Source organism: Cuculus canorus, chromosome 1, assembly GCF_017976375.1.
Source record: "Cuculus canorus isolate bCucCan1 chromosome 1, bCucCan1.pri, whole genome shotgun sequence".
NCBI lineage: Eukaryota > Metazoa > Chordata > Aves > Cuculiformes > Cuculidae > Cuculus > Cuculus canorus.
This window is the reverse complement of record NC_071401.1, coordinates 69,096,503-69,112,230: the sequence shown is the minus strand read 5'-3', so window position 1 is coordinate 69,112,230 and position 15,728 is coordinate 69,096,503. Positions and strand designations below refer to the sequence as shown.

At 40.9% G+C, this 15,728-nt stretch overlaps 1 protein-coding gene across 2 annotated transcripts in view; it reads left to right on the top strand.

Moving 5' to 3' along the window:
• ATP10A (ATPase phospholipid transporting 10A (putative)) overlaps window positions 1-9,009 on the top strand; it is a 112,582-nt gene extending 103,573 nt beyond the window's left edge. The window contains exons 16-21 of one of the 2 annotated variants that reach the window (XM_054056077.1): window positions 17-142; window positions 4,223-4,423; window positions 6,117-6,197; window positions 6,288-6,392; window positions 6,740-6,927; window positions 7,613-8,933. In XM_054056077.1, the coding sequence (XP_053912052.1) occupies window positions 17-142; window positions 4,223-4,423; window positions 6,117-6,197; window positions 6,288-6,392; window positions 6,740-6,927; window positions 7,613-8,318 (1,407 nt within the window). In that variant the 3' untranslated portion in view covers window positions 8,319-8,933. Of the gene's footprint in view, window positions 1-16; window positions 143-4,222; window positions 4,424-6,116; window positions 6,198-6,287; window positions 6,393-6,739; window positions 6,928-7,612 lie in introns of both variants that reach the window. The other variant, XM_054056078.1, reaches the window with a different exon arrangement.
• The last annotated feature ends 6,719 nt before the right edge of the window (window positions 9,010-15,728 follow it).

Genomic DNA, 15,728 nt, shown 5'->3' with positions numbered 1-15,728 from the left:
TTCTCTTTCATTAAAGGCGGTGATGGCAAGCGACTTTGCAATCCCAAGGTTCCGACATTTGGAGAAGCTCTTGCTTGTTCATGGCCACTGGTGTTATTCCCGACTCGCCAACATGGTGCTGTATTTCTTCTACAAAAATGCAGTGAGTGTTTGACTTGGCAGCTTTATGGCACCACATGTTTCCAGGGTTTATTTTGTGCTAAGAGAGCATTAGGTCAGCCTTCAAATGGTTTATAAATAAAGAAATGTGTGGAGTTGAAAGGCAGCTGGCTGCCATTTGCAGAAATACAGGACTCCACTCCTTAACAGCTACAGTGTGCTGCCGAGTGTGCAAATTAGGTAACAGAAATAACAAGCACTGCTTGAGAAGAGTTTCTTTATAGAGCAGTTTTGCAGAATTTAGCTGGCTAGACGCAAGAGTCTTTAATGCCAAGGCCATCCAGCATTGGTCCAAAGTAGCTATTGGGTGTATTTTCTTTTCCTGACCCTATTTCATCGTTACTTATGAATCACTGTGTATATTCCTTAATGACTTGACATAATTTGAGTCCTCTTTGTGTCTCAGATGCAGAGGTTGGGAATTTTTTTTTTTCTTTGATTTGTCTTACTCCCAGCTAACGAAAAGAGTTCATTAGAAAGGAAGCACACTGTGACAAAGAACAGACTAAGGGCTGGTGTTTCCTCCCTGGTGTATTAAATGGGAGTTAGTCCAGTACTGGGCACTGATCCAGTAGCAGCTCAACTCCGTGGCCCTAACAAAGGCCCTTTACATTGATCCTGGACTACAAAGATGATTGATTGAAAACTGTCTAACAAGACAACCAAGAATCCCATCAGCTGTGTGGGAGTCACTGGCAAGCACACAGATCCACTCACTTGCAACACCTACAATCACCTTGGGAGTAAGGGATATGAAGAAGCAGGAAAAAAAAGGAAGTCAGAGCTCTTAGATCTTTGCTTGCTCCAGTGGGCAATGTGTGAAATGTGAGCAGGAGACTGGATTTTATTCTCTGTATCAGAAAAATAGTAGCTCAGTTTTGTAAAAGTTGCTTTCCAAATTTAATCTAATCCTCAATGTTTTAATTAGCGTCAACTTTTTGGTGCAAATTTCTCTTGGCCTGACTAATCCCCATCTGATCTCAATGTGAATGTATGTATTTTACCAGAAGACCATCATTTGCTCAAAATTTCAAACATCATAGGAATACCTAAGTAGGCTAAAGAATTAATACAGCAATTTTGCATTAACACAAGCATGATAAAAAACTTTCTGTAGTTTGACCAGAAACTGCATGCAAGCACCCTTCCAGAGACAAAAAACAGAAGGTACTTGGGTGTTCTGAATTGCTGCCTGAGTCTGAAATACCAAACAGATTTAAATAGTGCACTGAGTGGAGAGCCACCTGTAGAAGCACAACAGTTAAATACATTCTGGTATGCTTGAGTTTGTACACCCACCCCCAATGCTGCATGTTTCCAAGTCACCCTTTGGCTTGACAGTATCAAATCTGAACTTCCAACAAGTGTATGCAGAGCCATCTGAGATTAAAATATTAAAAAAAAGTGATACACATAAGATTCCAGCAGTCAGCCATTGTTTATATATCTACATTTTTGTTCAGCCCTTGTAAAATCTTCCATTTCCTTTGATACAACTCCCCTTGATTGTGAGCATTATTTCTCATGCCATTTTTAGTAAGACATTTTCAGAAGCGGCTGCCTCAAGGCTAGAATATAACTGAAGAATATCTCTTTGTGTTGGCTCTGCTTTGACAGCCTTGAGAGCTTTCTGAGCAATACTTGTTGCTACTGACTCTAAAACTGGGGTGGCATATCCAGCATATAGACATTAATATGTCTGATACAGTGCCTGCCCTTAAGGAAAAAGCATTCGAAAATGAAAGATGTGAGTACCTGATTCTTTTGCAAGGAGACTATTCTGGATGATGCTCCACAGCAAGTCAAGGTAGCTACACTGGAAAGGTTCTGCAAGTTTTGTATTTCTCAAGTGATTTTTGCCCATTTGCACATATTATGAAGTTTTCCATTCTCCGTTAGAACCTGTCTAACTCAAGTTTAAACTCCAAATTGCTGCAAAAGTCATTTGGAAACTCAAGTGTATTATCCAAGGAGATATTTGGCCTGGTGGAGATAATGAGAATACAAGTAAAATATAAACTAAAACATAACATGGCCGGAAATAGCTGAGCTTGATGAAAAGGGAATCATGTAAACAAAATTCTGCCTGCACAAGCATGCACTGCCTCTTTCCTCTTACACATTATCTCTGCAAGACAGCACTGGACATTTTTTGACAGTACTTCATTCACTGAGAAATTCTGTCTGGGGTCACATTCATAAACAGGGAACTGAGGGGAAAAAGGAAATCTTTTTGATTTAAGTCTAATTCAATTTTTATGTGATTTTTTTTTTTTTACTTTTTCAGGGTGGTAATGCACATAAGAAAGAGGGAACATTATATCTGAAATTAAATTCAATATTCATTTGATCAAATTAAAATTTCAAGGGGAAAAATATCTGATTTAAGCTTTCTTACTGAAACATCCTTTATTTGTACAGCTTTCTTTGCTAAGACCCATACTAGAAGTGGGAGAAATATTTTCAGCTGACTGTATTTTCATCAGACTACCTGTTTTTGTCAGAGCCAAACTGTTTCCAAGACAGGTTAATTTTAGCAAGGCTCTAGGGAGGAAAATTTCTTAGGTCCTGGATTAGCTGGATTTTGTTTATTCCAAATAAGTGAGAGGAAAGTATCTAAGTCGACATATTTATTGCAATTCCATTTTGAGAAAAGATTCGGGAAATTTTGTTGGGTTTTGGGTGTGGAGAGGAAATAAATTTCAAAATCTGTTCAGTTTTGAAATGAAATTGTCATCTTCCAGCCAGCAATACTGAAGAGGGTAAGCTCTGGTAACTCAGTCCTGTTTTGGCCAGAGGAAGATATTTTTCCTGAAATGTATTTACAGAAACATTTAAAAATATTATCATTTAACTTTTAATAGGTTAGTTTATAGTATGGGCTCAGAAGCAGTGAGAAGTATGATGCTGCTGATACACAACCCACTTCAACGTAGTATGCAAACATTGCCTAAACGTATATATACAATATATCCGTATATACACATGTATATACACATTTACATACAGCGGGGTTATTATTCTGCAGCAATTCCCGTTCACAAGATAGGCTGAATGGGACTCTCCTTATGGCAGTTTTCACCGATTAGGCAGACTACAGCTATTTTTCCTCTATATTTAAATTTCAACCACATTTTGGTATACAGATAGAACAGATCTATATTTTCTTCTGTATATCTAAAAATGATGAAGGGTTAACATACTCCAGCAGGCTGAAAGATTTTGAGAACAGAATACAGAAAGAAGAGGAAGTGAAACAAGATGTCTTGTAGTTTCCCTCTCATAGGTGAGATCAGCACTTCTCCTGAGCCATAAAAACCTCTTGATTCTCCATGCTGCAGAGGCTGTAGAAGAAAGAAATTATGTGGTTTGTCCTTTTTTGGGTGATTCCAACCCAACTATATGAACAACCCCACTGCAGCTGTGTGTGCAGCTGATTTCTTCATACAGGTGAAGCATAAGGGAGACTTGTGGACAGCACAGCTAATTTGCTGAATTTCCAAGCAAAGAGATAGGAGAGTTATGACAACTTTGCTAGAGCTTACAGTTTCACTTCCTTGCTGCTGCTGGTTTCATGTAGGTCTTGCAAAAAAAACCCTCTGCATTTGCCTACTGTAGTCCAGCTGAACCTCCCAAAAAATCTCAAGCCAGCAGAGGATATTTTTATGGAAATGTTTATTCTTAACAATAGTAATGCAAGTGCTACGAAATGATACTCGTCTACCTAACGGTCAGTGGTGGCTGGGAGAACTTTTTACAGTTGGGTAAATTGCACCTCAGAGTTTCACTTGAACTGAAAGCTAATTTTGTGTGAATTCATCCCTGACACCTGAGATCTGACATTACATCAGTGCATAGACTTGCAGGTGTTTGTGGCTTAGTGAAGTAGTCCAGACATCAGGAACAGCAAGTTAAAGACTAGACATCCTTAGAAGGATTGCTCATGTGTTTAGAACTCATAGGCAAGTCCTTGCAGAACTGCAATCAGAATGGTTTCAGAACACAATGGGATGGTGACCCTGTTTATCTTGTCATACTTGCAACATTGGTTGTTCTGTTTCAGATGTTTGTGGCCCTCCTCTTCTGGTACCAGTTCTACTGCGGGTTCTCCGGCTCGTCAATGATTGATCAGTGGTATCTCATCTTCTTTAATTTACTCTTCTCCTCTCTTCCACAACTGATTACCGGTGTGCTGGATAAGGATGTGCCAGCTGAAATGTTAATTGCTGTACCTCAGCTTTATAAAAGCGGACAGAATATGGAGGTAAAAACTTCTTGATTTTTGTATTTTTTTCTAGATAACTTTAGTTTCAGCTGAAAACCAACCCTGCTCCCCAAAGGTGGATGACTGACAAAAACAGTCTGAGAAGCCACTGTTATTTTTTGTCTTATTTGTCATCTGAGTCAAAGTGTCTAAATGCCAAAAGTATATTTTAAACAAACTAACAAACAAACAGCTATATTTTGAAATATGTAATAGGAGAGAAGGCTGGATGCTTTAAATCAGCTTAGGCTGAACACCTCCTTCGTGGTGCAGGCTCACAAATAACCACAAAATTAAAGCAGATCGTACCCTGTAGACAAGTACAGACTTTCACAGAATAACCTCACAGTACTTATTCAGTAATTTGGTCCTCAGCCCTTTAAAAGCAGTGAGCAGGGAAAGGTGGCTTTAGGAGTAAGCACAGAGGCTGGTAGACTTAGGCTGTGAGGGAGGCAGTCACCAGCAGATGACATCGATCTGAAATGTCTGTTGAAAATACCTTGTCCCCATCTGCTTGAGTTGTACAATGAAAACAGAAGGAATTGGGGGAGGGATTCAAGCCAAACCATTTCTGTTAATTACAGGTACAGTGTAGTGTGGGAAAATCTTTCTGCTTGCGAGAACTATCCACATGGAGACACTGCTTCCAAGGCAAAATAAAAGTTTCTCTAAAGTATATGACATTGTCTCTTCTGAGAGGAGGCAGGGAGTGTCTTTTGCCTCTGACTGTAATAACTGCTTTTGGGTTTGGTACCCTGCACATTTAGTGACATTGCTAGACACTGTCCTGGAAAGATGAGAGTAGAATTTTAGTCGTTACTTCTGTTTAGTGCTTTAATTCAAGTTCTTGCTTTTTCACCCAGCTGTTGTTTTCAGTTTTGTACATTTCTTCTGTTCTAGTGCATTGCACTTTAAAGATCTGTAACATTAATGCCTTCCTTTCTTGCACATTTTTAAGGTGATACAAACCTTGTAATAGCTTAAGCTTGTTGGGAAGTTGTGTTTGCCTGTCTTCACCTTGCAAACTGAGAAGAGAAGTCTTCCAGGTTGCCAGTAAAATTATTTCTCATAGGCAAGACCAAGGACCATTCTAAGTTTGTTTAAAATCTAGTGAGCATTTTCTCTGAATAGTTACTTAAAAATGCATTTTCAAAACTTGTCAAAAAGTCCTGTTTCGGGCACGATCACTTTCAAAAAGATATCACCGATTCAAAGCCTGAAGAATTATAGAATCACTGTGGATCTTGCTCTCTAGTTATATGTGCATTTTCTGTTGTCTGTCTTGTATATATATATATATACACTCTGTGCTTCTGTGTGCATGGTAAATTATGTTTACTCATGCGCTTACACCTCAGAGAGGTTCTTCCTGAAAACAGTGGTCTAACTGTAGTGCATAAAGTTGGGCACCTTCCTAAATGTTTGCTGGCCTGAGAGTCAGATTCAAATAACATCCTCTGCTGGGGGTTAGGGGAGGGGAGAAGAGCAGAAAAGTGTCCTCCCAGAACCGAGCAACTTGCAGGTAGACTCTTTATACCTCAACTACAAAGGTATCTATCTGACTGGCAAAGTTGTGAAGCTATTTGCACAAGCCTTTAACAGTGCCTATTGGAATATCCCCTTCAACATACCTATCCCAGCAAACAGTATTTTCATTAGGCTCTGATTTTCTTAACTTTTTTTTATGCCACAGGAGTACCAACCACACATGTTTTGGATGAACATGATTGATGCTATGTATCAAAGCCTGGTTTGCTTCTTCATTCCCTATTTTGTAAGTGTTTGGTTTAAGCCATTCTATTTCAAGTATTTTAAGGGTAGCTAGCAACATAGCTCTGGCTAAATTCTGTCTCCTTCTTTACAGACTTACTATGATTCGGAGGTGGATATCTTCTCCTGGGGAACTCCCATCACCACAATAGCTCTCTTCACCATCATACTACATTTGGCTATTGAAACCAAAACTTGGGTAAGATACTCATGGCCAGCATAGAAACTGGCTGGCATATACCTAATTCTTTTCTTTGTGCCGTTCTTCAAAACTAGAAGATGGTCATTTCATTTCCTCCACACATTCTATTTTTAGCAAGCATTTTAAGCAAACATTAAAACAGTTTTAAGCTATGATCTGTGAACAGTTTTGTAGTGTTATATTTGTAAGAACAAATTTTTAAAATAGAAGGCTCTAAGCACTTTGCTGTGCATGGATTTGGCTGTAGAAATTAAGAAGTTTAAATTCAGAATCACAGGAAAAATTCTCAGAATATAAAGGATCATTATTCTTTTGTTGATTTGTTTTTTGGGTTTTTTTCCTAGACTTTTCTCCACTGGTCATCTTGCATCTTCAGTATTCTTTTATTTTTCTTTGTGGCTCTGGTTTACAATGCTTCCTGCCCAGTGTGCCATCCTCCATCCAATCCCTACTGGACTATGGAAAGGCTGATGGGAGACCCTATGTTCTATTTGACTTGCATTATATCACCAGTCATTGCACTGCTGCCCAGGTATTGTATCTTATCTCATATTGTTATGGAGGTACTTTACGCATATGGTTAAAAGAGAGAGAAACATTGCTTTTCCTACTCCCTCTGTCTCTTTTTTGCCTTACCAGCCAAGTCAGTTTTTTTCAGTGGCTTATTATACAAAGTCAGGTAGTCTAACCCCTTCTCTGCTCTTGACCACAGGAAAAGACCATAGCTCCTCACCATAGACCACAGTAGTGGGATAATTGTAGGCTGTTGGTTGAACCTACTGGCTGCACAGAGATTTGCTTCCCTGTGAGGTTTTCCATGATATTTCCAGATACAACCCATCCTCCTATAACATGCACAGTACCAAATTCTGAAAGTGTGTTGTGGACCTACCTGCCAAATTATGGATGTAGGAAACCCGCTCTGTGGAATGATCCCCATTGCCTTCGATTCCTCATCAGGAAAGACGAAAGACTGTAATCACAAGGCAGATTACTGGCTAAAGGAATATATTTATTATGCTGCTTGTTAATAATCAAAATATTAGCGCAGCATTCAGAGCTTTTCCCCTGCAAACTTTCTCCTGTCAAACATAAAAAAAGGCACAAGATACTCTTATTTTTCTGTGCTGTGCTTTTCACTTGCATATTTTCTCTAAATGATGTCTTGAGTACTTCCTTCTTTCAGTTCTTTTCACATGCATGTTCTCCTCTTGCAGATTTCTATACAGAACCCTTCAGGGAACACTATTCCCAACTCAGCTTCAGCTTGGATGCCAGTTGAGTAAACTGTCCCCAGAGATTCGTACCCAGCTTCTGACCAAGTTGAATGTAAAGGAAACAATACATCAGACACAATCCTTTGTGAACAGCTTCTCGCCAAGCCTTGGCTCAAGTGCTAGTGATTGTTATAAGGCTTTTAACCAAAGCACACCTTTGCCAACACCTCCTCAGAGAGGTGAGTCACATTTCCAAGACCACACAAAGGCAGAATATACAGCAGATCGGACTGTGGCTGCCTCTCCCCAAAGTGCTGTGTTGTATGGGGAAAAGAAGCTCCCCTCTCCGGCAAGTAGTCTGGAAAGGTCCATGGGATTTCATGAAGTTAGACACGGCATTTCAGAGATAGAGTCGTTGCCCATGGGAGCAACATTCCCATGGAGCTCAGCAGTCGATCAAGCAGACTTCAGTTTGTTGAAGTGGATCACATCAACTCCGCTGTTCAGCCGCATTGGGACTGTTTTACAGGTGCCGTCAAGCAGTTTACAAAATGAAACACAGGACAGTACGTGTGTGCTTGGCTCTTCTTTGCATGTGGACTTCAAAGGCTTAAAAGAACAGAGCTTAAGTAACTTGCAGGACAAAATGAAAGGGACGGCAACTGATCATTGTAAAAATGACAATTCAGAGACCACCTTTTTATGACATGGGCCTTAAATATATTTATATATTTTCTATTTGCACACATTTATAATGAGATTACTCTATTTGTTTCCAAAGATGAAACAGAAAATCAAAGGTACAGAATGATTATTTAAGAATGTTTAAATACAGTATATGAAAATAAGAGCTTTAAATATAAAAAGAAACACTTGAAAGTTCCATTTATATTGTTTCATTTTTTCATCTCATTTTATAAGGAAATATCGTCTCTTTATTTTTCAGGTGCTTGTCTTTTATTCTGACACATACTGTAAAAGCAAAGGACCTGTCTACCATATTCAAAAGGATTAGATTCAGCAACAATTATTGATAAGCTTAGAGATCATTCAATAATCAAGGAAGAAAAAACATTGTAATAAATAGTCACTTACTCCATCAATCATCTGCTGTGTTTTATCAGTGGAGCAAACCATTAGGCAAGATTGTCAAATTATTATACACCTCTCTGTAAATGTTAGCAGTATCTTAACACCGCATTAATAATACTGGTATTTTATAAGTGACACCATATTTTGATATCGCAGCCGTAGCATTTTATGTGTCATGATAAAACAATAAATAAATGACCATCCATACTGCAAAGTGACTTCCCAGTCTGGCATTAATAGTAACTCAGCTAGCATTTGGCTGGTCATGGCCATATATAAGGCTGTTCACTTCTGAAGAAAAGCTGCTGCCTGTTTATGAAGAGTGATTTGGTGGCAAAGAGCTGGTGCATTGTGTCTGCTTTAGAGTTTGGCCTGGAAGGGTTTATCATAGAGTGATTTGGGTTGGAAGGGACCTTAAAGTTCATCCACTTCCAACTCCTCTGACATGGGTAGGAACATTTTCCACTAGATCAGGTTATTCAAAGCCTCATCCAACCTGGCCTTGAACACCTCCAGAATGGGATGTGATCTTCTATGATCTTCTGTGCTGGAGCACTATCACAGGTAGGCTGTTTTTTTTCTGAAGAAGTCAGTCCTGCCTACTAGCAAATGGATTTAGGACGGGCAAGTTGGAGTTTTGTTGGCACCTTCATTGTTATTTCAGCCTGGTCAAATCAAGTCCTTGGTAATCAGGAGGGGGCATGACCAGCAGCGAGGTGCAGTGCTGTGCAGAGGTGCTTGATCTTGGTCTAAGCTGGGCTACCTTCTGTACTGAAAGCAGGGAGCTGTACCACTTTCTGAAGTTATGCCTGAGCCAACCTTACATCACAAACTACCACTGGGACGTGGATGTACCTCTGCCCTTTGCCATCCTGATGGGAGTAACCTGAGAGGGCTGCATAGTTCTTTCCTATCTGGCCACCACGTACATGTATGCACTGGCTGCTGTACTTCATTTCCTCATCGCAGGTTTTCAGATGGGCTTTGCCTTGTTTGCCATCAGTGTGTAAGGCCAGAACTTGTTCATGCCACCATATGTGCCAGGTGACGTGGTTCCCACATGTATTGCCATTAAGCCACAGTGCCTACCATGTGTCACTTGCTAATCCACCCAGGATCTTCCGTTTCAAAGATTTATACACTGGTCTCTTCCCCAAAGACAGAATAGGTAACATGAAACTGTAAAATGCCAATGAAAGGAAGAGATGAAAGCGATCTAAGCGAGAGCTGTCAGCATTTACATTACATTACATTACCCTCATGAAACATGACACATCCACATGTCATGAACTGTGTTTTGGGATTAGAATTGACTAGGGACAGGGCAAAGATACTAAGGGACTTGCTCATTCAGTCTCCTGTGAACAGCTTTAAGTATGTGATTAATTAAAAAAAAAGGTACTTGAAGCACAATATCTTTGTTTTAGCCTCCAGTTATAAGAGGAACATGGGTTTGTGTATGTAGATTTTAGCAGAGGAAAGTATATCTATTGACTCAATTTTTACTGGCTGAAAACATCTTGACATTTCTCTGCTTTACATTATGATAGAAAAGTGGCAGTAAGAGTGGGCATTCGGTTTCCATGAAAGTAGGTGGGTATCTGCGCTGCCAGTGCCAACAGGAGCCAGGAGCCGCTGGGTGTGTCTCCTGAAACATGCCACCAAAATAAGGCAGAGTCCCACACTCTCAGAGCCCTTTTTGCTCTCTGGAAGGGGAGCCGGCGGGACCCTGCTGATGTGGAGAAACCTCCTTTGCCAGTGTTTCTCATTGGGTAAGACAGATCTAAGTCTAGAAACCTCTACTTGCTCTACCACGCTCCTTGGTCTTGATACTAACTTTGTTGGGGTGACTTTGCAGTTAATGTTTTTGCAAGGTTATCTGGCTGTATTTAACACAAACTGTGCAACGATTGCCATCGTACATAATTCACCTGTATGGAACTGCAGTATCTTCTAATGTCAAAGGGGAAATGAAATAACACTTTGAAATGTGTATATGCTGCCATCTGGTTAGAAACATTCCTCCGCTTGTAAAACAGGATCACACAGAAAGGCGTAGTATCAGATATCACATAGGCAGAATTCACAGGTTTGCAAGACATTAAATTCAGTCTAAGAGTGTTGTGAGGTCGTAGCAGGAGCTTCCCACGGATGTCACACATGTGACCCTCTCTCACTAACTGCTGCAGCCCTAGCAAGAGAGTGAGAATCTCTTGATGTTATTGACTCATCCGTGTCTTTCCACAGCATGTATGGTGTCCTACAGGCCTTCATGGGACATGCCCGGTGCTGGCAGCAGAAAGGGCTGGAACATCACTGGACTCTGGCTCAGAGCTCTATTTGATTATATGCTCATGAAAAAGAACATAAATTCCTCGCTAGCCGTGCCTTTGTGATACAAGATGTAGTTTAGTTGTGCTTTCAGTGTTTCAGACACTACCTGTGTAGGTAAGGGATAAAAAGGTTCCTCTGGGAACTGAGAGACGATCATGTGCAGCCAGATAGTTCTGTTAAGTTGCCACTGTGAGTGTAAGAATAGTGCATTTGTGCATATTTAGGGAAATTCAACATGATTGTAGATCTAAGTCCTCAGCTGCTATAATCATCGTAGCTCCTTCAATGTCTGCAAGCTGACTTAACCCAGCTATGAATCAGGCTTCAATAACTGCTGTATTTCATAGCAAAAAAACCCCAAACTCCTTAGATATGTATTTTGAAGTGCATAAAGTACAAATACTCCCTTTGTACTAAAGCATAAAATATTATTGTGGCAATCCTGCAAACATACATTAGTTTAATCTTAAATAAACCAAATAATCTTGCTGACCTTAATTGTGCAGTGACCTAAACTAGATTGCTCGCGTGCTTACAGATAGAAAGATGTGCCACACTGAGGCCTCTGTATGCCAACACTACACAGTGAGATACCCAGAGGCACAGAACCAGGTCAGTGAGACGTCAGCAGGCAAGATGCCTCCATTTTCTTTTGGGAGATAAATTGTAAAATCATATAAATAAAATGTAATTCAAACCACAGTTTGGAGAAAAAAAAAAAAAAAACCACAAGAAAACCCTCAAATTTCACATTTGGAAAGAAAATATTAAGCAAACTAATTCTTTTCATTTCAAATCACAAGTTCTCTCTTCGGCTGCCAGAAGGCAAACACATCAAAGCATGTTACTTGCTGGGCTTTAGAGCTTGTCAACATTTTGAAGCTGCTATGAATATTTGAAACACTTTAGCTAAACAAATGCTAATGGCCTTTTGAAGCCGTATACGTTATTTTAATAAAATAGAAATAAACTTCTAAAGTTATTCCTGTCAGTGCAGTTGAACAGTTATCATATCAGACAAAATAAGCTTTAAATTCTTGAGGCCAATCCTCAAAAAGCATGAAATGGTTTATTGAAAGATTCCACGAGGCAATTAAAATAGTGCCCGGGTTCAGTCTATTACCAACCACAGCCCCCGTACACACTTTCAAATATTTTCAGTGAACTCTGTGAGCAGTGCTACATCTGTTCAATGTTGTCAACTGAAGCAGTCTGGCTGAAATTAATGGCTGAGAAGAAGAGAGTTGTGAATTAAGCATCACAATGTTCTATATTTCTTACCCTTATTTATGTGAACTAACTTCCTGTTGACTTATCCATTTTATAAATTTCTCTTGGATGTGTACAGGTCTTTGACAAACAAGCAGAACTCTTCTATCAGGTTAGCACTCTAATTTTAGAAACTTTATCTCCCACATATGCCAGTGCACTGGAACTGAGCTTACATATGTCAAAACAGAACAAAAAAAACACTCATATTTTTTCCAAGATTTTCCAGCTATACATCACTGCCCTATGCACCCAGACAGTCTTGCACCAGTTTACCATCCTCCTGCATTAGCCATGGAACCACAGCCCTACTATCCAATGGCCATTAAAAGACCTTTTATGCTTTTGATAGACTGGAAAGCTGATGACAGTGCTGACTTCTCACTGTGGCCCAATCCAGTGGTATCCTGGATTAATTTAAGTGCTTTGTTGATAGGGAGAGCTCATCCTTTCCCTAGTAATGTTTCCTCAAACCCTTTCAAATTATTCAACCACTGGCTATTCTTGCTTCCATGATGAGACTTCACCATCTAGCCTGCAATAAACCTTGTTATTTATTCATACCCAATTCTGCTTCGGACTGCAGTTTGTCCTTGCTCCCAGTACTTCTCCTGCTGGCTTTACCCACTTAATTAACGAATGGCACATCATTACATATTGATGCAGCATTCTAGTGCCATGCTTACATTTGGCTCCACTCCAGGCTTATACATCCCAAATCTTACAGGTTAACCACATACAGCACGTATGGAGGATTTAGGGACATTTTTCCATTACAGGTGTTATCTCAAACAGTTTTGCACAAATACTGGTTGCAGCATGTGGAGATACTAACCTCAAAATATCTGCATCAGATCTGAATGTGGTTGAATCATCTGGGAGTGACATATCCTGCCCTAATCATAAAATCTGCATGAAAACCTGAACAATAAAAACAACAAAATAGCCTCAAACTTTTGCAGCAGCTAATTCTTCATTCAAACCGCTCAATGCCTTGGGCGTTATTCAGTCCAGTATTAAATTCAGCAGTGTGCTTTTGCAACTGAGTGCATGTGGCAGTTCAGAAAAATGATGGTGATGCAACGGGCCATATGCTGTGCGGAGCGGTAGCAGATATGTGTCAAAGGCACTGTGAAAGCCACTAGAAAGAGGGTTATACATATGTAGCAAAGCCAGCAAGGAAAAGATGCTAGATGCTACTCAGAAGCCCCAAGGTAAGGAGAGACAGTAGGGCACTCTCAGAGGTTTTGCAAAGTGATTCTGCACATCTCCCTCTCCTCCCATTCCCATCTCCCGTACTTATTTATACTCACCTTAAATTTCACTAGAGCTGCATCACCAGTGAATTTGGCTCACTATCTGCAGCTAAGCACGAATGACAGAGTTGGACAGCCAGCCAAAGTCAGGCAAGGCAGCTGTACTGACTCACACGGAGGTAGGCTGGCATTTACTTCGCAAACAGGAACGTGTTTCTTGTGCTCTGGTCAGGTGCACTCCCTAGCACACTCCCTGTGACCAGGGCAGGTCCCATATCGGTCCCAGGGACCCTCTTTTTGTCAAAAAGCAGGGTAGAAGCCAGAATAATGGGGACCCCAGTGTCCTCCCATGCGTGCAGGATGCGAGTGGCCCTCCACTGCTCACTAGACTGGCATTGCACATGTGTTTGCAGTTTCTAGGACAACTTTATGTGCTTAGTGACCTGGAAGAGAACCAGTGGTAGGGAAATCCTTCCTGCTTTGTTAGGAATGAATCTCCTGCTACTATGAATCTCCTGTGCCATTGCATAAATCCCTCTCTTTATTCTCCCATGCTTTGCAGTAGTAATCCCTGCAATCGGAATGCTTCTGGGATGACTCTGCTTCCTGCTGTCAAAGATGCTATGGCAAGTCCTCTGCTGCCATCAGGAGTGGCCCCTGGAAGCACCCACACCTGGGACTGCTGCACCAGGAGTAATGGGTACCTTAGCTTTTAGCAACAGCTCTGGTGTTCATTGTGTGCGTGGCTCACTGCGAGTCCTTCGCGCTGAAGAAGGAGATGCTGCATGGTCACAGCCCATCTATCTTCAATCAAAAAACAACAGCAAAATACTTTCACTCGGACTCATGAGATTTATAAGAGGAAAAGACTTACAAATGTCTCCAGTTCCAGACACTCAGACCTAGACGAGTGTTTTCTGGCTGTCCTGGGCTTTGAAACCCTGTAGAACATCACACATTCCGAGGGAACTTTGGTGCTTTATGTCTTCAGAATTTGCTGGGGTTTCCCAGGGGACAGGCCACACCCAAATCCCAGGATCCAGAATTAGAAGCCACTGTTGAAAATAGTAACTGTACCACTAGAATTGTGGTTTATTAACATGGAAAAAGAACAGAAAAGAAAAAGAAAGGACTAATTTTTAAGGATGGCTTTTCTACATAACTGCATGAGAAATTACCTCTGTTTTGACCAGCAGCTTCCACATGGTTCTAAGTATAGCTGTTTGCTTTGTGCAATAATGCTTCCCTTGATACATGAAGTGCAATACTACATAAATCCTTCCAAAACGAGGTTTAGCACATTCTAGCCAGCAGAGGCAAAGACAGACAGGTCCTTCAGCCAGCTTTGCTGCTGGAAAGACTTTAGCTAGGTCAGCCGTCAAAGTCCTGTTTCATCAGCTCGTCTTGCAGAAAGCCTGGCTGTGATGTAGCCCCATGAGAGGAGTGACTAAACAAGAGCCTTGTTAAGAGTGGATCAAAGACTTCAGCGTTTACCATGATCATTGATATTGCTGCGGCACATATAGCACATGCATGGAAATAGTCTCTTATTGAAGACAAAACATTTGAAAGAGCCTTTTGAGAGGCTGAAAAAGTTGTCAATGAAGAGCTGGCACCAGGCAAATAAAAGCTGCTTAGACAAGGTGGAGTGTCTGGTTCCCTTTCAGGGAGATATCCCAGGACTTTGACTCCTGTTTATTGTCTGGGCAGACACCCCAAGCCAGGGCAGGCTGTGGGCTTCCAGGTATAGTATTGACTCAGAACTGGAGTAAGGGGTCTGTCATTGCAGCCCTGCAGCCCTTCGACTGCCAAAACCTGACACTGCACTGATGTAGCTAATGTTAGTAGTTCCTGGCCTGAAATTCCAAGTGTTATATTGCTTGTGCTTGTTCATTGAGTTTTATGAGAGCTGTAGGTCTTTAAGTCTCCAGTTTATTCCCAGATGGCCTGTTTTACGTGCATGAAGGCACTGAACTGTCCCTCTGGCCAGGCTTGCATGGATGTGGTTTCCAAATTTGCTCCCTTCCCCGCTTTCCTCCCCAAAACATAGAAGCCACAAAAGAGCAATTTGGACCTTTAGAAACCCAAACCCTGACAGAGGTTTAAGTAGTGACTTGGCAGATGCTTCCTTCCCACTCTGTCCAATTGCCCAATGAAGGGGGTTT